The sequence below is a fragment of the Brachyhypopomus gauderio genome, chromosome 5 (genome assembly GCF_052324685.1).
Source record: "Brachyhypopomus gauderio isolate BG-103 chromosome 5, BGAUD_0.2, whole genome shotgun sequence".
NCBI classification, from domain to species: domain Eukaryota; kingdom Metazoa; phylum Chordata; class Actinopteri; order Gymnotiformes; family Hypopomidae; genus Brachyhypopomus; species Brachyhypopomus gauderio.
The window spans coordinates 23,615,125-23,638,992 of NC_135215.1; the positions used below are offsets into that span (position 1 = coordinate 23,615,125).

The 23,868-nt window shown below is 39.6% G+C and overlaps 1 protein-coding gene across 5 annotated transcripts in view; it reads right to left on the reverse strand.

Moving 5' to 3' along the window:
• nap1l1 (nucleosome assembly protein 1-like 1) overlaps positions 1-23,868 on the reverse strand; it is a 63,803-nt gene that overhangs the window by 15,660 nt on the left and 24,275 nt on the right. For 3 of the 5 annotated variants that reach the window (XM_077006573.1, XM_077006570.1, XM_077006569.1), the window contains exons 4-6: positions 21,212-21,314; positions 5,393-5,534; positions 4,896-4,988 (exon numbers count right to left, since the gene is read on the reverse strand). In XM_077006573.1, the coding sequence (XP_076862688.1) occupies positions 4,896-4,988; positions 5,393-5,534; positions 21,212-21,314 (338 nt within the window). The remainder of the gene's footprint in view (positions 1-4,895; positions 4,989-5,392; positions 5,535-21,211; positions 21,315-23,868) is intronic. The other 2 variants (XM_077006572.1, XM_077006571.1) reach the window with 1 other exon arrangement.

Consider the following 23,868-nt stretch of genomic DNA (forward strand, 5'->3'; position numbering starts at 1 on the left):
CGCCAAACTCGTCCATCAGATTGCCAGATGGAGAAGTGCCATCTCCAGAGATCTTCTCTCGTCACTCCAGAGAATGCGCTTCCACTGCTCTAGAGTCCAGTGGCGGCATGCTTAACACCATTGCATCTGACAATTTGCATTGCATTTGGTGATGTATGGCTTGGATGCAGCTGTTCGACCATGGAAACCCATTCCATAAGCTCTCTGCGCACTGTTCTCGATGTAATCTGAAGGTCACAGGAAGTCTCGATGACTGTAGTGATTGACTGCAGAAAGTTGGCAACCTCTTCGCACTATGCGCTTCAGCATTCACTGACCCCGCTGCATCAGTTACGTGGCCTACTACTTCCTGGTTGAATTTCTGGCATTCTATTTTCTTATAATACAGCTGACAGTTGATTTTGGAATATTTAGGAGCGAGGAAATTTCACAACTGGATTAGTTGCATAGCTGGGATCCTATCACAGTTCCATGCTGGAATTCACTGAGCTCCTGAGAGCGACCCATTCTTTCGCAAATGTTTGTAAAGACTCTGCATGCTTAGGTGCTTAATTTTATACACCTGTGGCCATGGAAGTGAATACTTTTGGCAATATAGTGTATTGTAACAAGTCCTATCTTGGTAAGTTGTACAGATTCACCATCAAAAGCAACTTAACTTCATACATAACTGCTAGAGCTGCATGAGATGAAGGTGAGCTAAGAAAAAAAAAATCCATCATGACCTAGCACAAACCCTATGTAGTTAAATTACACCATTAATGACAGGGCCACAAGGAATCTGAAGATTCACAGATACAGTGGGGGAAAATGTATTTAGTCAGTCACCAATTGTGCAAGTTGGGGCGCGCTAGTGTACGGGAGTATAACAACAGGTAATGCCACGGGGATATGGCGACAGGTAATGCCAAATACACTAAAATCCATAATAGTAAAAACACCAAAATTAAAGTTGAAATTAAAGTTGAATTAAATACTGAAAAGTTGGAATGCAGAGTGCGAGCGGATTAGTTTACTTCTCACTTTAGACCCGCGGGGACGGTAGCGAACGTTCCAGGAGGAGCGAGTAGCTAGTAGCTACTATGTTTGTGAATGTAGCAAAAACGGTGACAGAAGCTACAGCAGCAACTAAAAATAATAGCAACATAATAGCAACAGCTTAGTAGCTTTCACACGGCAAGCCTTTCGTGACATGCTCTTCCCTGTCGTCTTCTCTCACGATAATGTCGCGCTGAAAATATTTACCTGTCTTGTCAATGGATGGAGGCCGATCCGTAAATGCGAGAAGCCGCTTTCGCCATTCCAGATGGCTCAGTCAAAACCATTATGTCTTAATGAACCAATAAACAACATCAGCTGCGAAAATGAGTGTAACAATACCAAGGTTCACGTATAGACTCAAATGTAAGTCGCTCTGGATAAGAGCGTCTGCTAAATGCCGTAAATGTAAATGAGTGTAAAAAATACCAGGGTTCATGTGTTTATATTTTGTCACAAAAGGCTTCTAACATAGGCTAAAGCACAGGGTAGACTCAAATGACAAGAGCTTACAACTTCAACCTTTTCAGCCCTGGCGCGAATGTTATCCTCACACATCCCTGGATTCAACAGAGACACTAGAAAAAACAGTAGCTTAGACACACTTATAGCCATGTCACTGTCAACTACAGAGTAGTGTTGTCAAAAAATAAATAAATAAAAATCGATATATCGATATGTATCGATACTGAACATTCTGAAACAATACTCGTTTCTCTTAAGTATCGATTCTTTTTACATAAAATGCGCTTTCGTTTGAGCCACCCAAGCTGCCGTAATGCACAGGACAGTTTGTAATGCTAAAATGGCAGCTAAAGCAATCGCAGTGCTGTTGGATTCGTAGCAGATACAGATGGAAAACCAAAGGACACAAACAAGCCAGTTTGCAAGCGGTGCTTTTGGAACATTTCAACGAAGGGCGCTAAAGCCTGGTTGAGTGACCATAGCGCTCGACTCTGGCCACCTCGCGTGAACCTCTGCGAGCGGTGGAGGCGTTTATACTTTCCGCTTTGCAGTGTTGTCCAAAACTATTTGTGGTAGTATAAAAAAGACACCCCTCAACAAAAGGGGAATGAACACTTACCTGACGAATTTTAATGCTGCTTTGTGTTTCAGGTTTGAAGGTGCTGGAATGTAGGCTAGAGTACTTGAAATTATAACTACTTCGTTTCACAACAAATATCTGTCTGACTGAACAGTTCACTTGCATTACGTTAACAAATACGAGCCTCTTGTAATTCCAGGACGAAACATGAGAGAACATGAAGACGTTAAGATTGGGCGTTTTGAAAATAAACAACCATTAAATAATGTAGTAAAAAGCGCAATATTTCGAATCATTTCGAGTATATGTATAAATATTTAACTTAATTAAGTTTAACGTGCTCGGAAATATTGGTACAAGCGCTTGAATTCCACTGTAAGGTCTACTCCGCCCCAACCTATGTAAGATCTTCGTGTTTCCCTTAGTTTTGTTTTTTAGTTGAATCTCCGTAGCGTTCTCCTGTCACGCCCCCGCCCATTGTTAGTCTTGATCAGCTGTTTATGTTTAACTCCTTGATGTGTTTGGTTTATATTCCCGTGTGCCCAGTCTTTCCTTGTAAGTCCATTTCTGGTATTCATTGTTGCGAGAGTTGTATGTTCTGTTCCCCGTGTTTGTTATCGGATCTGCCCTTGGTGTTTAACTTTGATCATTGTATGTTCAGCGTTTGGACCTTTCAATTAGATTTGTTTCGAGTTGTTTCGCAGATCATCCTATGTTTGGTTTTGTACTCTTTATTGAGTCAACGCGTTATTGTTTCCTGATGGTTCGTTAGTAAAGTTAGTTGATTTCGCCAGGTCTGTTTTGCATTAGTCCGGTTTATTGTATTGTCCTTTTTGAATGAGTTTGTTTGTTTACTGTTTGTGTAATAACTCGTTCATATTTTTGTATTCCTTGTCGTGTCTGAGAGGTGTTGGGTAACTAGTCTGTGTACTATTGTTCACTCAAGGAGTTTTACCATTGCATTCGCAGTATTTCGTTGTCTGAATCTCCGAGTGTTAATGTAAATGAAATGCCTCGCCATTCAAGAGCGATTCGAGCCGATCAGGTTAGGAGACGGGAGGAAACTCCTACTCCTACCAATAAATCTGACTCTCAGCAGCATCTGTGTCCTTCTCCTAGTTCTTGCATGTTACATCCACCTTATAAAGGTGTATGAACCCTGCAAACATGACTTTGTTCATTGCGCCGAGGGGCAGCACGCGCAAAGTTACAAAATTCGAGAGGTGCACGACCTCGCATGCGCCGCGCTTCAGCGCGATGAACAAAGTCATGTTTGCAGGGTTCATACACCTTGTGGAATTCAAACACTTGTATGTCACTTTCAAGGTCCATTTCAATATTTCCCAGCACGAGCAAAGACACTTTGTCAGACGTTCAAAAGACGTCCACTGAAAAGCCAGAATGAAAGTTTTTGCGACGTCTTTTTTAAACGTCTTTTGAACGTCTATTGCTGCCGTTCAGTTGCAGTTTTTGCACGTCCACTGACATCCAATAAAGGTCCTAGTCAGACGTTCAGATAGAAAACTCGTCATAGACGTCCATGTTAAGTTAAGGTTAAGGTCCTAGTCACACTGTCAGATTTTGAACCAGTTTTGAACGTCCACCAGACCTGCAAAATGGGTCTGGACTGACCGACGTGATAGACATGATTTTAACGTCTTTCTGATATCGCATGTTTGTTGGGATAAGTTAAATATTTATACATATACTCGAAATTATTCACTTTATATTATTATTTAATGGTTGTTTATTTTCAAAACGCCCAATCTTAACGTCTTCACGTTCTCTCATGTTTCCTGGAATTACAAGAGGTTCGTATTTGTTAACGTCATATAAGTGAACTGATCGGTCAGACAGTTATTTGTTGTGAAATGAAGTTACACTTTCAAGCATTTTTAAACACAAAGCAACATTCATTTGTTTATAAAAAAAATAAAAAGGCTTTAAAACGGAAATTAGCACAGTATCTGACTTTGGTATCGAAAATGGTATCGTATCGAAGTTGTAATTCTTAGTATCGTGACAAGCCTACTACAGAGACACTAGAAAAAAATCTTGTTTCTTATTTTATGTCACCGTTAACTACACGGGGTTGACGCGAACTTAATAAGCCTATCTATCTACCTATTTATCACAAGAGCTTGTGGCTAGCTGACAGTGTTCAACGCTGTAGCGAACGGCAGTAACTTTGTTTTACCGCAAAATATGAAAACGATTGAAACCATTAATCACCCAATTAAATCCACTGGTAAATGTATGATGTGGTAAATGTAGTGTTAATGTACGATCTGGTAAATGTACGCTCTTCTGCCTTGTCCCTTGTGTAGATAGCACTAGGTCCTGCGCCACAAAATGAATGAAGAACGTTCGTATGATTGAACGTAATTTGGTGTCTATGATGGTTCTGAACGGAAATTGCTGGCGACTGTGTCACTGAAATTGCCGATTTCAGAAGTGCTCTGTTTGCTTATTAAGTCAATATGATAATAAAAAAAATATATATATAAAATATCTCCCGAACCAAAAAAAAAAAAAAAAAAAAAAACTCCTCGGATCTACGCGATTCACGTAGGTCACACTTTACAACTTCAAAACGGCGAATTTCGCTGAAAGGTGAGATTTTCATGCCAGTAATTATCTAAAAAACATTAAATGCAGGTTCCAACAAGCCATAAATAGAACTCTCGGTATTCCAATTCTACTTACAAAAAAAATAATTATTTTTACTAGTAAAATCTCCCTCAGTTAATTATGAAGACCCAGTAATGATTAAACACCCAAATAAAGCATGCAGGTATAGGCTCACCTGTACCTGCTTACTTACTGTCAGTTCTTCCTCCTCTTCCTGTTTCCATTCACAGTCCTCATCCGTAGGTTCATACACTGCTTTTATGATGTCGCTTCGCTACAAAGACACAGGATCACTTTAGATTTACAGCTACAAACAGTGTTCAAACAACTAAACTCAGGCAGGTTAAATTAGAAGTGGCACTAGACCATAAGAACTGAGGGTTGTGGTGTGTAATTTTGACCAATTACATGAAATGTGTACAACAAATAAACCTTTTACAGAACAACTACTGCTAAAAGTTATTGAGACAGAATGCTTACTTTCTGTTTAGGAAACCGACCAATAGTAATTCAGAAGTAAATATCTTTACACCAAGAAATTTAAGTATATAAAGTTAATTTATCACATTTTACTGTGGTTTCTACATAGATCAAGTGTGAAACACGTAGAAAGCAAACTATAAAGAAACCACAGACAGCAGCAACAAAACTGCGTCTACATATTGGCATTATTCTCACCTTATCAAACAGTGGCTGATATAGAGCTGCGTACTTCCGCTCCAGTTCATGAACCTCTTCATAGAACTTTGCTTCGATGTGGGCACATTTCACCTGCAGGTTTTTAAGTGCGTTGACACGTCTCTTCACTACCTTTGGTAAGCTAGATAAGAAATAATAAAACATCTTGAACCATAGCCATAGTACCTCATTTACACAAAAGCTCAAGTTCAACCATGTGCTTATTTGTGACAAGAGCCACAATATCAGATTTTCTCTTGCTACGGATACCGAAATATGAGGACAGCAAAACTTATTTTAAGATCATGAATTTCCACAAATTTCCTAAAAAGAGTAAACACTCAAATGGCTACAAAAGCTACAAAAAAAATAAAACCTCCAGTACTGTCTTTAAACTGTAATGTTTTATGCATCAATAGCAAGTATTTATGATTACTCCATTTCATGGACTACACAGGAGATTGAACCAATCACACACACACACACACACACACACATATATATATATATACACATACATACACATATATATATACACACACACACACACACACACACACACACACACACACACACACACACATACATATATATATATATATATATATATATATATATATATATATATATATATATATATATATCTATTAGGGATGCACCGATATGGTAAGTATGGGCCGATGCCGATATCAGATATTGTACATGCAAATATCTGCAGATGCCGATATACATGGACATTTTAAAAATTAAGTACGATATTCCACATTGTTGTGCAAATAAATGTCACATTTATTAACATTTTAGATTTCAACCATTAATTATACACTATTCATAGTTTAAACTATTACAATATTAGCGTTATACTAAAATTATAAATTAAATAAAATAAATAAATGAAAATTAACTTAAAGCAAATGCTTAAACGTAAACACATGTTTCATAGTACGGAAATTATCCTTTAGAACTGCCTTTGTGCTTCTTCACAAAATCAAAAACAAAATCTGAGCTAAACATTTTTTCTTGAAGTACTCAGTCTGTTTTTTTCAGGAGAGGAAGGTTTTTCTTTACGAACAGAAGCATCTCTGCTTTATCACATGCAATTCTGTTCCTCTTTTCATTGATCACATTGCTAGTTGCACTAAATAACCGCTCGCTGTCAACACTAGTCGATGGAGCGGACAGGAACTTCCGTGCTACTTTGGCAATAGTAGGGAACCGACTTTTGTTGTTATTCCAGTACTGGAGTCGGCTTTCTGTCCTTGGTATTAGAGCTTCTGACAGGAATCCCTGCACCTGATCAATAAACATACATACAAGATATACAGGTATAAATGAAAGTACTGCATTTCAGTTGGGTTTTTGGAAATACCTACTTCACAAATATCTAAATAATGTACACATTTGAAGCATCAGATCAAAGCCTGGCCCAAGCTTTTCAAGCACTATAATGACTTTCCTCTACTTGAATATAATTAACAATGTTTAAGAATATAAAATACTTATTATACAAACAAATTTTTTTTGTTTTGTCTCTGATTTTGAGCTCACCTCCGATGCTGTCTGGGTGTTTTCCTCAGGGGCCTTCGTTTCTTCCAGAATTTCGTCATACATATCAAAGAGGGAGCACGTCGCTTCGTCATCCTTCCTAGCTCTTTTTTCTCGTGGACAGTCTTGTAGCTCACTTGTTTGCCCTGAGCGCTCACTCGATGCTTTCTCTATCTCGGTTTGGAACATTTTGTGTGTCTGTAGTTTCACTTCTCCTGCAAAAAATCGATCTTTGTATCTTGGATCGACAATTGTAGCAACGCAGTACAGAGGCTCTGTGTAAATATCACTGAAGCGTGTGTTTACAGCTTCCAACAGAGCGCTTTTGCTGGTTTTAACTCCAAAGTCAGAGTGAGCACTCTTAATCAACAGCCGTTTTAAAGCTTTGACTGAAGGACTCACGTTTGACGCCAAGGCATCAAACTGGCAAATCTCTCTGGTTAACTGTTCGAAAGGAGCAAGGAGTGTGACTATGTTTTCGATTAAACTTCATTGAGAAGCCGTGAGAGTAGCTGGTAACTCGAAATCCGCGGCATAAGCACCGATTGCTCTCTTCTGCTCCAGCAAGGTTTGCAACATATAGAACGTACTGTTCCATCGTGTAGAAACGTCTTGTTGAAGCACTTTCGGCTGCATACCTACCTCCGCTTGAATAGATCCGAGACGAAAGTTGGCTAAATGCGAATGTTTGAAATGGCCAACTATCCGCCTGCTAACTGCAATTACATCCGAGATACTGCGCTGAGAAAACACACCGTCGTGCACAGCGAGCTGTAGCGTGTGGGCCATACAAGGTATGCTCGGAACCCCGCATTCCACCATAGCCTTTGCAATGTTACGTGCATTGTCACGCAATACAACATGTATGTTTTCCTTAGAAATCTTTCAAACATATTCTCAAACGCCATAGAGAGTGCCGAGCTTGTGTGCGATCCCGAGCATTCTTTTGCATGCAAAACAGCCTTCTGCAATTCAAAGTTGTTGTCTATCCACTGCGCGGTTAAACCGAGAATGCTCACAGGACTCCAGATGTCCAGATGTCGGTGGTCAGACTAATGGCGGTCACATCATTAATTAGCTTGTGAACGCGAGTCGCTACCAAGCTGTGTAGCTCTGGCAGGGCTGTGTCTGAAAAGTAACGACGGCTAGGTATAGCATAACGAGGCTCAAGATGCTCGACCAGCCCTCGAAACCCAACGTCCTCCACGACCGAGAACGGTTGGTCATCTAGAGCGATGAATTCCATCACCTTTGCTGTGATAGCTGTAGCTTTGGGACAATTTTTGTCGAACTTCTTAGATTTTTGTAGGAGCTCATCAATAGGCTGTGTAGTGGCGGGTTTCGCAGGTGTGCGTGGTGCTGTTCGAGTCTCCTCTTTAACCGCCATGTAGTCCGTATATTTGTCAGGGTGGTGCACCTTCAAATGTGAAATTAAATTGGTAGTGTTGAAATTTCTTACTTTGCTCCCTCCACGCAAGACATTAGCTGAGCAAGTGTTGCAAACAGCATGCTTTATATCCTCCTCACTCACTCGGAAAAACTTCCACACCGCCGACATTTCAGCTGCACTGGTCCAGCTCAGCCCAACTAGCGTCAGCCGGTGTCCTTCCGTCATATGTTAAATGAGTCAGCATCATCAGTTTGAAATATCGGCTAAATTTAAGCATCGGCCCGATGCCGATGATAAAAAAAAAAAAAAAGCATTTATCGGCAGATATCGATATAAAAGCGATATAATCGACTATACCCCCTAGTCGTTGTTACATGTCTTTGTTTTCGTTATATATTTCGTTAAATTATCCTATTTCTGTTAATAAATATTTAAAAATGATGTGTGCGCATTAACAATAGGCATCTTCCTTACTACACATTAAATCACACCCTGCAGTTGCCCAATTCAAATGAGCAGAGCTGAACACGCTACAGGATAGTCAGCATCTGCCAAGATTATAATGGCTACTAAAAACACTTCAAAAGTGTGGGAGTATTTTGAAAAAGATAAAGATGAATCAAACAAAGTAAAGTGCAAGTCATCAACGTCCTTCATTTCGCACGACAACAAGCAACATGGCATACTATTTACAACACGTCAGGCCAAAAAAAAAAAAAAAACTAGTTCAGCTGTTTCGGTCGAACATTTTTTGTTGTTTGCTTTTTAATTCCCATTACTTGAACCTTTACTTATAATTGTTTTACTGTTGTGTGGCAATTTAAAATATTTTCAGGCAGGCATATTTTATTTAAAATATTTTTGACATTTTGCACAGTGCCTGTCTGAGACTTCGATATGCGCACTGACTGAATTTTTTTGTTAATGTTCTCTAACATTTCATTAAAAAATAAATAAGTAAATAAATAAAAGCTGAATAAATGTTTATTCATCTGAGTGTTTTAGGTTTTTACTTAGAAGTGGAAAAAAGTCCTGAATGAGAACGGGATATATAATATATTATATATAAGGGGTGGGATGCGACTAAAAAAATCAATCAAATTAATTACAAGCTTTGTAATTAATTCATTGAAATTAATCGCATTTCAATATTTAACATGAGAAATATTAAATGAAGTTTGAATGAATCAATGAACATAAGCATAAACTTCAACAGCTTGTTTATTTTTCCACCAGTCTACTACACAGACCAATAGATAATTTGAACGTTACGGACAACTCTGCAAATAATCTGATGCGTAAAGTATAAACGCCTCCGCCGCTCGCGCGAGATGTGCGGAGTCACACGCTACGGTCACTCGCGAAAGTTTAATCTAGTCTTGATTAAGTTTAATCAGTCTTAATGGTCCAATGAAGGTAATTTTAAAAACCAGGACATTTCCTCACATAAAAAAAAAAAAAAAAAACCCCGGGACAGGATGTGAAATGCGGACGTTTGGTCACCCTATCATACTAGGAATACATTTAGCAGCTAAGTTATCATTACTGATCTGCACGTTAGCCCCAACATGTTTTATGTTGAGGTGGTAACGAAGGGTGGAAGTGCTTCTGTGATAAGCGAACTCCTTCCTGCATAAAGTGAAAATAACACTATTTGTGTACTTCCATTTGGAAGTTTCTTATATTTAAATTTCCCATCCACCAGCGTAGCCTCGTCAGTAATCTCCATCATGCTCATCTTATTGTGTGTCCATATAATCTGTACGCCTGGAACTCGTGCACGGTGCAAAAGTGTCTCATGCGTTAATTGTTTGTTCGAAATTAAGGCGTTAAAGTCCCACCACTTACATACACATACATTTTATATATATATATATATATATATATATATATATATATATATATATATATATATATATATATATACATACACACACACACACACACACACACACACACACACACACACACACACACACACACACACACGGGGTGGGCATAGATTAATCTTGAAATCTTGAGATTAATCTAGATTAATCTATATTAAAATGGCTCATATGCGTGCTACCCAAGTAATGACTAAAAGTCAGTTTTTGAGATAGGGTTTCTTAATACAGAGGGTGCATTAGACCAGGGGCTCATCTCCTGTTTCCAAAATGCATCAATGACTGCTTGAGAAAGCTGTTCTACTTTGATACTTGAAGAAAAAAAAAACATGCTCAATAAAATGTAGGCTACTCGTGTTCAACAGTTTATTTAGTTAAACATGAATTTGTAAGCCTACATACTGTACATTAAATAACATGTTTATTCAGCTAAATGCTGAAAAGCCGATGCTCGGTTACTGTCTATACCCCCCTCTAGGCTTCGCACATATGGTGGAAGAGCGTTCAGTGTTGTTGGCCCCAAGTCATGGAATTCACTTCCCATCCATCTTCGCACATGCCCTTCATTATCTACTTTTAAGAGACATCTAAAAACTTTTCTTTTTAAGATTGCTTTTCTAAATGCTTAGTTCTTTTATACTCTGTTATCTCATTGTAATGTTTTTTAGCTGCTTTTATGATCATGATTATTATTAATTTTCTTCTTAGTACTGTTATTAACATTTTTTCCTTTGCTGTTATGGAAAGTGTCCTTGTGTTATTTGAAAGGCGCTTATAAATAAAATTCTATTATTATTATTATTATTTAGTACATTTAACCTCACGGACGTAATTTTCAAAAGTCAGTTTTGGTCCTCTGCAGTTTTAACGGTTAAAAAGAAATATTTAAATTGCGACGAATCTAGCGCTAGGACCATGCAGAAAACGACCGCTCCGAGCTCCGCTCCGGTAACACTTTACATTCCTAAAAATGACTTTTCCATGAAGCAAACCTGGCTACTTCGTGGCTCCATCCATGTAAACACACGTCCGATTTGTAATTCACAGGTTTAAAAACTCGTTCTCGCCCCTGCTGTGCAATTTGGTTAGGAATACAGCCGAGCTAAACTATCAAAGTGAAAGTCATCATAGTTTGCTTACCCATTTTGACCCAGTTCCCAACCCAACTTTAAGAATAGATTAACGGCAATAATTTATATCGCCCGATAAGAGTATCAAATTAACGACCCACCACTAACACATACATACACACACACTATATATGTGTATATATATATATATATGTGTGTGTGTGTGTGTGTGTGTGTGTGTGATGTATATATATATTACATGTGTATATATTAGTGATGGGCAGTTATCGGTGTTTGAAAATGCGATACTCTTATCGGGCGATATAAAAAATATCGCCACTGATCTATTCTTAAAGTTGGGTTGGGAGCTGGGTCAAAATAGGTAAGCAAACTATGATGACTTTCACCTTGATAGTTTAGCTCGGGTGTATTCCTAAGCAAATTGCACAGTAGGGGGCGAGAATGAGTTTTTAAACCTGTGAATTACAAAGAAATTACTACCACAAGAAATCGCACATGTGCTTGCATGGATGCAGCCACGAAGCCACCAGGTTTGCTTCATGGAAAATTCATTTTTAAGAAGCTTCCTAATGGAGACATTGACAAGACTAAAGTTGTTTGCACCTTATGCAACGCGGAATTAGTTTATTGTCTTAGTAGTGTGGCATGTTTTGGGAGAGGAGTGCTAGAACTGCCACTAACAAGCTTAGTTGAAGAGTTTAAATGTGCCAAGGTAGGCAGAGAATTGTTGTTAATAGGGTCGAAAGATGCACTGATCGAAGCAGCGGCACCAGCAACACATACAGGAAGAAAGTGGAATTCCCAAGAGGCAACTCGGGCAGCAAAGAGGGCATTGGAGCATAGAGATGTTGTAGGGCAGGTGCAAAATGGGAAGGCAGGACTAGGGTCAGGTGATACATGGAGGGCATTCAGCAGGGCCGCATCACCTGAGAGAAGGCGAATGGTGACTGGTTTTAATCGAGAGCAGGAGGAGGAAGTAAAATGGGCAAAAGCTGCAGGACAGAGTAAGCAGGGACAGTGGATGAAATGGGAAAGTGTGGAGAAGAGAATCACCTGGCGAGAGTTATGGGCATTGGATGCAAGCCGTATAAAATTTCTTGTGAGAGCTATGTATGATGTGCTTCCAATTCCTCAAAACCTTGGGCAGTGGTTTGGTGAGGATCCAACTTGTAAGTTATGTGCAGGAAGTGGTACATTGAAGCACATCCTGTCGGCATGTAAGGTGAGTTTGTCACAGGAATGTTACACATGGAAGCATATACAGGTACTTCGACTCATTGGCAGGTGCACTGGATAAGAAGCGGTTGGAAGTTAATGGCATGCCAATTGCTAGTTCCAATAGAGTAATTAGGTTTGTGTGTGAGGGGCAGCATAGCAAGGAGCTAGCACAGTCTTCAAAAGTTGGCGGTAAGTGGGCTGAGGCAAGCTGTTGGTTGATGTAGGCTATAAATTACAGGTCCCAGAGTGTATTGTAGTCACAACCTTGAGGCCAGATAGCGGATAGTGTATTTGAGAGTTAACTGTTCCATTTGAAGATGAAGTTGATGCAGCATATGAAAGGAAAGTATGGTTGAAGTATGCAGATTTGGTGGCTGAGGTAAGAGAGCGGGGCTGTCAAGCATATATTAGACTTGTAGAGTTAGGGTCTAGGGGTGTTGTGGTGAAGTCTGCAACAAGACTGCTGGCTGAGTTTGGATTTAGAGGCTGTGTGATGAGAGCAGTGGTAAAGGAGTCGTCAGCGGTAGCTGAGAGATCTAGTCAGTGGGTGTGGCTAAGAAGGGCTGAGGTTAGGTGGGGTAAGGATAGTATTTGAAGAGATAAATTGTTTGGTGTGTGTGATGTTGGGATATGGAATATAGGTAGCAAGGTTGTTAGCAGATGCCTTCCACAACGGTGCATGCGGTGGCAAAATCTTGTGATGGACTACTTTGTGAGCTTGGAGGGGGTGGGTCTGGGACGCCAGACTCCACTGATGAGCCTTCTGGAGGTGTTGGGGGCTCAATTCATCGAAACACCAACGAAGGGAGGTGCCTTCCTGATGACCCCAATGAAAAGCCTGCAAGGTATTGTGTGTCCTTGTCACTTTGTTTTGAAGGTCAGTCCAGGTTTGTGTGGTGGTCTGAGTACTTGGCAGTTGAGGCAATGGGCCATGAACATAGTGCGCTTTGCTTCTGGATCCTTGTCGAACCAGTATCAGATTGTAGATGCTGCTGTGTTCTGTTCAAGCAACTAGTGTGTGCATAAGGTGTGTGAAGTCCATCTTGTCATCGCAGTAGTTTCTTAGTAGTACTGGGTAGTTGAGACGATAGGTCATGAGCATAGTAGTAAGGTATTATTGGATCATAGTGGTTGGTTGGTTAATACATCCTAGCCAAGCCTTTTGCATGACTCCAGATGTTAGGTGTAGGATTTTATAATCTTCCTGTATTATGTTACTATCAGTCTGAAATACCATTTAAACGCAAAGCACCCGTTTGCTAATGCTGCTGACGCTGGGTCAAGCATCGATGCAGCCCAGGGGAAGAGTCGCCGCAGCCGGAAACAGGTTAAATGTACCAACATGTTTATTCTCATGTTTAGCTGAACAAACATGTTATCAAACCCCTTTAATGTACAGTATGTAGGCTTACAAATTCATGTTTAACTGAATAATAAACCGTTGAACACGAGTTGTCTACATTTTATTGAGCATGTTTTTTTTTTCTTCAAGTATCAAAGTAGAACAGCTTTCTCAAGCAGTCATTGATGCATTTTGGAAACAGGAGATGAGCCCCTAGTCTAATGCACCCTCTGTATTAAGAAACCCTATCTCAAAGACTGACTTTTAGTCATATAATTTCGATTAATTAATTACAGGAAAAATAACGAACTAAAAAAAAATTACGCATTTTAATGCATTTAACGCATGAGACACTTTTGCACCATGGAATGTTTCTCAGTGCACGAGTTCCAGGCATACAGATTATATGGACGCCATAAATGTAATGACTGAAGAGGCTACGCTGGTGTATGGCAAAGTATAAGAAACTTCCAGATGGAAGTACAAACAAAAAAAGTGTTTGCACTTTACATAGGAATGAGTTCGTTCATCACAGGAGCACTTCCACCCTTCGTTACAACCTCAACGCAAAACATGTTGGGGGCGCAGGTCAGTAATGATGACTGTTTGCTCTTACTAGGAATACATTTAGCAGCTGTGTCGCCAGTCAACACTCGACCACATGTCGGGGTTCAAATTAAGAAACAATGTCAAGTCCACATCAGACAAATTGACCAATTCACTGGCAAGATGGATTGCTGTGGACTGTAGACCGCTCTCTGTGGTCGAAGGCTTAAGAAAGACACGGCAAGTATGAACGCCTCCGCCGTTCGCGGAGGTTCGCGCAAGGTGGGGGGAGTCGCGCTACGGTCACTTGCAAAAGTATAATCCAGGCTTTACAAGAAGTGCTGCAAATTGCGTCAGCTGACGCACGTTACGAACCGCCGTCCAGAAAGACAATGTCGAAGAAAATCCAGCAGCTGTATGATGAGGAAAGTGAAGTAAAACAGGTGAAGAACGCCACAAATGTGGCCCTGACTGGGGCTCTGACCTCTGTTAGCAACAAGAATTATCTTGGTGTGACAGCTCATATTATAGATGATGAATGGAAGATCCAGTCATTTGCTTTGAGCATGCAGAAGACCACTTCTAGGCACTATGGAGATGCCTGTGGCAGAGGCCTGGGAAATTAAAGAAAGTCTACCATTTAAAATGGTATTTAAAAACATCAATCAATTTACTTCAGTTCTTCTTATTGAGAAGTTTTCTGCACTCATCTATTGGTCTGTGTAGTAGACTGGTGGAAAAATAAACAAGATGTTGAAGTTTATGATTATGTTCATTGATTCATTCATCATTCAAACTTAAATTAATATTTCTCATGTTAAATACTCAAATGCGATTAAAATGCGATTAATTAATTACAATGCATCGATTTTTTTTCACGTCCCACCCCTAATATATACATCACACACACACACACACTTCTTTGAATATAGATTCACTTAGTGTTCTGTTGACCAGCTTCATGAAGCTACCACCTGTGATGCTTTTCCATCAATCCTGAAGACATTCTCTCGTATGCAGAGCACTTGTAGAGTGAGGAACTAAAGTTCTGAAATAAAACTTTGCTGAGGTAACATTTCAAATTGTGTGTGTGTGGAGAATGTATTCATTTATACACATTTCGCAAATTATATTGGTCTTAAATTTAAGCTCAATAATTTTTTTCTATTAAGAACATACTTTGAGTCAGGTGTAAAATTGGGGTTGGTGGTTCTTATATAGTAGTATAGAAATGTGTAGTATAAATGCTAAATTGTTATTGCTTAAATGTGTGATTAGTAGGCCTGTGACTGTATGGATTTTTTCTTACCGCGGTGAGAGAGCAACGTATCACTGCGGTGAAGCGGTTAACACCCCCCAAAAATTTTTATAATTTATGAATAAAAAGTACTTTTAAATTAACAAAAAATTTCATTCGTCGTAAAGGAAATACTTTACGCAAAATTATGGCCATAATATTGTTAATTATGACGTGAATACCGTGAATTTAAAATCTTATTTTTCTGTCTTCATGTTCCTTGCAAGACAAACCAATATGTTCACTTTGTCCCGTTTAGAGGATGATCTAAACGAGGTGGCAATGTTACCTGCCATGCTGAATATCTAATATACATTAGACGTTCTAATTTAAGAACTGTTTGGACTGCCTGAAAAAACCGAGGGCTCCGATTTGTGTATGTGTCTGGAGAAATGGCTGAAACCGACATTTCGTGAAAGCTTCACCTCACCCCCCCATTATAGAGCAAGCACACAGGATCGGGCCAGGTAACCCAAAATACGCAACGCCATAGGTGGTGGTAATGAAGTTTGTGAACAGCCCAACTGATCACACACAATGACAAACGCAGGTTCTTCAAATCAGTCATAGAGGCCAAAAAATACATCCAACAGGCATGAAAATGGGTCAGGGGTTAAAAAGGTGAGAAGACCGGGGGGCGGGGCATGTGACGTCATGGGGATACAGCGACGGGGCGTTGACATGTGTGTGTGTGTGTGTGTGTGTGGGGGGGGGGGGGGGGGGTGGCTGCTGGTGTACGGGGATACAGCGACAGATGCCAAATATTACGGAGCCCGTAAGGTGACATCATGTAAAAAATATAACGCGTGGCCACGACTTACTAACGCATGCGAACGACTTACTAACGTGTGCGAACGAGATAATTAACGCGTGCGAACAAATTTTTTTTTTGACTGTCATGTCAATGGATTCAATGTATGGAGCCAGATCCTTAAACGCGAGAAGCCGCTTTCGCCATTCCAGATGGCTCAGTCAAAACCATTACGTCTTAATGAACCAATACATCAGCAGCGAAAATGAGTGTAAATACCAGGTTCACGTGTTTTTATTTTCTAACATGGGCTAAAGCACAGGGTAGACTCAAACGACAAGCGTTTACAACTTCATCTTCAACCTTTTCAGCCCTGGCGCGAATGTCCTCACCCGTCCCTGGATTCACCAGTTACAACTAGACACACTAGAAAAAAAATATCTTGATTCTTATTTTATGTCACCGTTAACTACACGGGGTTGACACGAACTTAATAGGCCTATCTATCTACCTATTTATCACAAGAGCTTGTGGTTAGATCTGACAGTGTTCAACGCTGTAGCGAACGGCAGTAACTTTGTTTTACCGCAAAATATGAAAACGATTGAAACCATTAACCCAATTAAATCCACTGGGAAATGTACGATCTGGTAAATGTAGTGGTAAATGTACGATCTGATAAATGTAGTGGTTAATGTACGATCTGGTAAATGTAGTGGTTAATGTACGATCTGGTAAATGTAGTGGTTAATGTACGATCTGGTAAATGTACGATCTGGTAAATGTAGAGGTAAATGTACGATCTGGTAAATATAGTGGTAAATGTACGCTCTTCTGCCTTGTCCCCGGTGTAGCACTAGGTCCTAGGTCCTGCTTCTCGTCCCGCTTAGCAGTAAATGAATAACATGAATGAAGAACGTTCGTAAGATTGAAACGCTATTTGGCCTCTATGAAGGTTCTGGGCGGAAACTGTAATCTCCCAACCCCCCCCCCCCCAAAACAAAAAACTCATAGGATCTACACGATTCACGTAGGTCACCCTTTTCAACTTCAAAACGCGAATTTCGCCGAAAGGTGACAGATTTTCATGCCTGATCCAAGAGATAAGCCGAGCTCGCATGCTGATGGCTGCACCGGCAACAAACTATTCACATTCACTGACGCAATGTCTCTTTTCAACTGAGCCAATATGGCGCAATCAGGGGAAAAAAGACTGAATTCAACAGTTTAGTAAGTTACATATGCACAGGCAGAATATCTACTGATGCATATATTCTAAACATAGCTGAGTAATTAAAAATAATATAACACTCTTAGCATTTTAAGGTTTATTCAGCTTGTACTTGTATCAATGGTATGTTTGGTCAATGTTTTTTACAAGCTAGCCCACAGCTTATCGTTATGAGTGAAGTATTACACGTTACCCACTTTGTGGACGGAACGTTTCATATAACCAAAGATCATCTTTTAGAAGGATTTACCATCACATTTCGTTTGGGGAAATGTGAAGGGGTTTATATTAAGAGTCTCACTCTAATAATCTTGATATGGGAATTGTTTACATTGTTTGAACCTGAGAATAAGAAGTGGTTAACCTTACAGTCCCTGACATAAGTTCTGTCGCTTATCCATGTTGTGAAAACAAAAGCTTATAACCTTACTAAATTCATCAATTGGTTTTAGAAATGACACAAATGAAAGCTGAAACCCTCCCAAATGAGATTTAATTTATTTATTATTGATCATTTAATGAACACAGAAAGGTCAGATTTTGGCAAGACAAAAGTTGTCGCCTTGTCATATAATGCACCCAATCCTAGTTTATAGCCTCACCTGTGCTCACTAATTGATTGGTTAATTAGCGGGTGTGTATAAAAGGAACTCCAGCACCCCAGACCTTCACTTGCACTGTATCTTGACCTCTTACAACATGCCAAAAATCCATCTTGCGACCAAAGCCTTGATTATCAAGATGCTGAAGACCAAATCCACTGCAGAGGTGGCTGGCACCTTTAATGTGTCTCAGCGTCATGGTACAAAGAATTTAAAAAAGATTTGAAGAGCCTGGGGATGTTTTTGACAAGCGATCCATCCAGTGCCAGCCACCTACTACTGCCTGACCGGATAGCCTACACCATGATGGACATTATTACATTTTTCTTTATTTATTTGTCTAAATTGTTGTTGTTGTCATGGTGACCGGAGTAGGCCAGAGGAGGATGGGTTCCCCCCTTGAGTCTTGGTTCCTCTCAAGGTTTCTTCCTAATGCAAAAAAACTAGGGAGTTTTTCCTTGCCACTGTCGCCCTTGGCTTGCTCACTGGGGGCTAGGACTCGGCCCTTGTAAGGCTTGCTCACTGGGGGCTAGGACTCAGCACTTGTAAAGCTGCTTTGTGACAACAACTGTTGTAAAAATCGCTATATAAATAAAATTTGATTGATTGATACTCTTGTTCTGAGAAATGAAGGCTATTCCATGAGACAAGAAACTGAAGATTTCCTACAATGATGTGTACTACTCCCTTCAGCGGAGAGCACAACTGGCTTTAACTAGAGTAAAAAGAGTAGTGGAAGGCCCCGCTGCACAAATGAGCAATGAGACTACATTAAGAGTCAAGTTTGAGAAATCGATGCCTCTCAGATCCTCAACTGGCAGTTCCATTAAATAGTACCTGCAAAACACCAGTGTCAATGTCTACAATGAAGAGGAGACTCCAGGATGCTGGCCTTCAGGGCAGAGTGGCAAAGAAAAAGCCATATCAGGCTGACTAATAAAAGAAAAAGATTAATATGGGCAAAAGAACACAGACATTGGACAGAGGAAGACTGGAAAAAAGTGATATGGACCGACGAATCAAAGTTTGAGGTGTTTGGATCACACAGACGAACATTTGTGAGACGCAGAACAACTGAAAAGATGCTGGATGAGTGCCTGACACCATCTGTCAAACATGTTGGAGGTAATGTGATGGTCTGGGGTTGCTTTGGTGCTGGTAAAGTGGGAGATTTGTACAAGGTAAAAGGGATTTTGAATAAGGAAGGCAATCACTCCATTTTGCAACACCATGCCATACTCTGGACAGCGCTTGATTGGAGCCAATTTCATCCTGCAACAGGACAAATGACCCAAAGCACACCTCCAAATTATGTACAAACTATTTAGAGAAGCAGGCAGCCGGTATTTTATCGGTAATTGAGCGTCCAGCGCAGTCACCAGATCTCAACGCCAACGCTAGGTAGCTAGTACCACACAACAGGCCTAACTGTGAGCCTAGCTGTGCAAGTACACCATTATTGAGAGCAATATTGTAAAATAATATTTATTTAGCCTTCAATCTTTTATTTTTGTATTCATCTTCAAAGGAATCAAAACCCTCAGGGTTTTAAGCTCACTCACCATCACCATTATCTACATGACTACTAGTGGTGGCTAGCTAGCCTGCAACAGATGTTGTGCCTTAAGAAATATCCAGGGCATATTTACCACACCAGGCTCTACCAAAATGCTATTGCAGGGCTTGACTTAACTGTATCGGGTATGTCTGGGTTGGAACTAAACTCAGCAGTGTGGTACACTGAATTTCACTGGAATTGGGAAACCCACTCTAGAAATTCCCAGATTAGTAATTTCTGAAATATCCACACCACCCCACATGGCATCAAAAGGTTTGCAAGTTTGTCTATCATTATGCTCAGTGTTGCGAATAACGACGTTAAAAATAACGGCGTCATTTTGTCAGTAACGGAATAATATAATTACTTTTCCTGTCGTTACAACGCCGTTGACGTTACTGGTCATTAAAAGCGGTGCGTTACTATATATCGATATACTAATGCGAGCGGACCGCTGCCCAGGCTAGTGAGGAGTAACAGATCCCGATAGGTCAGTTCTCGGTGTAACACGTGTTTAACTTAACAAGTCAGTAAGCGATTGGCTAAGGCAGCGTTATGATAGCCAATCAGAGCCAGTGTTTTTACACGCGCGCCGAAGCACGCGAGTGACCACGACACAAACGAAGAAGAGGCCGGAAGGGCGTCAGGTGCAAGCCAAAGAAAATTTAGCATTTTCAAGGAGATATAAACACTATTTTAGAAAATACTTGAAGTTCCTGAATGTCTACCAGACTGGGTATTTGATTTATTTAATTAAGAATATAGGTTTAATTGTTAGGTTTACTTCTGTTGTGAACAAACCAGTTGTCTCAGGTTGAGAGAATTTAATTTAATTTCATAGATGTAAATGCACTTTATATAGTGTAACTGTTTACTTTTGCTTTTTTTTTTAACTAAGATTTGGGATTTTAAAGGATTTTATCCTGCACTGGTCTGTGGATGTGCAATAAATATCAAAAGTTAAACAACTTTCTGATCTACTCAATTCAACTGCCTGTGAAAACTGCTTAAAAAACTTAATTAATTGGCATATAACCTTTTTTTTTTTAACTGTAACGCAAACAGTTACTTTCCCTGGTAACAAGTTACTTTTATTATAGAGTAATTCAGTTACTAACTCAGTTACTTTTTTGAATAAGTAGTGAGCAACTATAACTAATTACTTTTTTAAAGTAACGTTCCCAACACCAATTATGCTTCATGTTTGACCAAACCCTATTACACAAATGAGGTGTAAAGCGTGCATGGTTAAGTTTTAGCTGTATATCCTTAGATTCTGAAAGGATGGCATTTCTAGCCTAAATTTTTTTTTTAAAGATACGGTCTCAGCATGTAATGGGGTAGCTGTGTGGGTGGCCTTACCTCTCCATGTACCCTGAGGGGGAGCCCACAAGGCCGTCCAACCGCTCCTGCAGTGCTGCCAGTATCTGAGGGTTCTGCATCATTTGCACAGTCAGCTGCCGTGCTGAAACAAGAGCAAATCACACTTTAAATACTACACAAAATTCGGCTAGTTCTCACTGCCTCACCCAACAAGGAGATTTCCCAATCAAATCACAAGTGCTCAACACAGTAAATCTTAGAACAAAAGGAACCCATAGGGCAAATTCATTAAAGCGTATTGGTACAAATTGTTTAAAAATCGGCTCAAAATGGCCACTACGCTAAGGGGTCAATACATTTACACATCCCAATTAGGGCTGCCATGATTAGTCGACTAGTCACGATTATGTCGACCAGAGCCGGCCCTGACCAATGTGGTGCCCTAGGCGAGATTTTGGTTGGTGCCCCCTGTATCATCAATCATCGGGTTGATTGTGTCACTATTAAAGAAACAAATAAAAAGCAAATTACTTCAATATTACCATATAACAAGCAATAAATATAAAGGTGTTGCACAAAAAAATATTTTTAAACTATTTTACATAACGTAGTGCAGAGAACAACTTTTAAATATTAATAATACATTTAAAAAATAAATTTAAAACAACTACCACCACCAGTGCAAATCAGGGCAATTTGCCTACTGCAACATTATTATTTCAAAAGTGCATCCGCAATGAACAGAGGAGTAGTATATATTTATTTTAAGCTAAGCTAATCATAGCACCTACTAGGATTGGGCAGTATGATGACAGTGGCGCTTTTCACTAAGATCATACAGAGGGGAAAAAGCCACAATGACGATTGAGTGTTAGTTGTGAGTCAAGCGAGCTGGTTTCAAAGAAAAACACAACAGCTACAGATTGGCAACTTTTTGGATTTGTTTCAAATAAAAATGAGAGACCATTGGAGAATGCCCCCATGATTTTAATTCGATAATATGATTGGTTGATACAACTGCCAATCTATAATAAAATCTCTCCAAGTAAAAGGGCCTTTCTCTCTTTTACCTAGAAACAACGGTGTGAAATATTCTGATTGTTGGATTTTTTATTGCACCGCTGAGGTTTTTTTCAAGCACAAGTACGAAAAGTGGATTTGAAAGCAGATTTATAAGAAAAATACAAATTATTGGTGAAGCGTTATTAACATATATTACATATAATAGATAAAGCATCCTTTTAAAGATCAATTAACCTTCAGAGAAGGCGTTGAAGTCCCTGACGCTTCGCCAATGGTATAGTGTTAATTCACCACATATTACCATTATATTACCTGTTTTTTGCCACCTTTCTTCCTCCACTTTTCTCCTTTTACTACCCTGGGCACCAGAGGACTTCTGCCTTGTTGACGTCTTTTCGAGAAGATGTCACTCGCTCTGTGGTGTCTTTTTTCCCCACAGAGTAACAGTAACGAGGTGCGCAAAGCGCGCGGGGGAGGGCGGGTTAGCGCGCGGGTGAGAGGTGTCGTGTGTTATTATAAGAATTATTAATTTGACTAATATTAAACAATGAAATTATGATTATGTGGGCTTTGCTTGTTTTCACATTTATTAATTGTTCATTTGTTAAAAAAAAAAAAACCCATGCATGCGAGCGCCCCCCTGGACAGACGGCGCCCCTAGCATTTGCCTATATCGCCTAATGGAAGGGCCGGCCCTGATGTCGACTTAAAATAGTCGACGACTAATTTATTAGTCGAAGACAGTTGACGACATACCAGGACGTTATACAGACTGGTATCATGGCTACCCGACTACGGAACTCAAGTGTGGGATCTTAATTGTCTTGTTTTTATTTTTAGTTATAGCTGAAATCTAATGATGGTTATATAATAGCAGTTGCATTCTAGTATGATTATATAATAGCAGTTGCATTCTAGTATGATAAGCTGTATGTTTTATATTAAATTAACATACAGTCCGATTAGTCGACTAATCATAAAAATGAATCTATGATTAGTCGACTACAAAAATAATAGCTTGTGCCAGCCCTAATCCCAATCAGCATCCCTTCCACCTGCTCTATATGTCAGGTCACCTATTACAGGTCCACCACACAGCAAAGAAACTACAACTGGGACACATCCAGCAAGAGCGACATACATACATAACCCCTATAACACACAGGAAGCCAGTACAAATGGAAGCCTAATAACTTGGCATAACATGCATGGAGATGAGTAAATGTTTGTGCCCCCACACCTTGGATTTTCTGCCTCACAAGAAGGCATCACTATTTACTTGCCAAGTAAATCAGCAAGGGGCTAGCAACTTCTACAGATTAAAACTGAGATTACATAGTGTACATAGTTCAACAAATATAATGGGAGTACCAAATTCAACTTGACCAGTATTTAGCAGAAACACTCTATATTCCAGTAAATGCATAACACTGGCACTTTGAAAATGTCTTCAGAGATCACCAAATATTCTTCTAGAAAGCACCCAATCCCTGCAAATCATCAGATCCTTCAGCTTCAGGGACTGGACTTGCACAAAAGAATATTCTATAATAAGTTTACAAAATTTAATCTTAAAAAACAAAACACACATGTTAAGGCACTAATTATGCCTGAATTACCCACAACTGCAAGTAGCAACAAAAAAAATTTATTTGTAAAAAATATTTTGAATG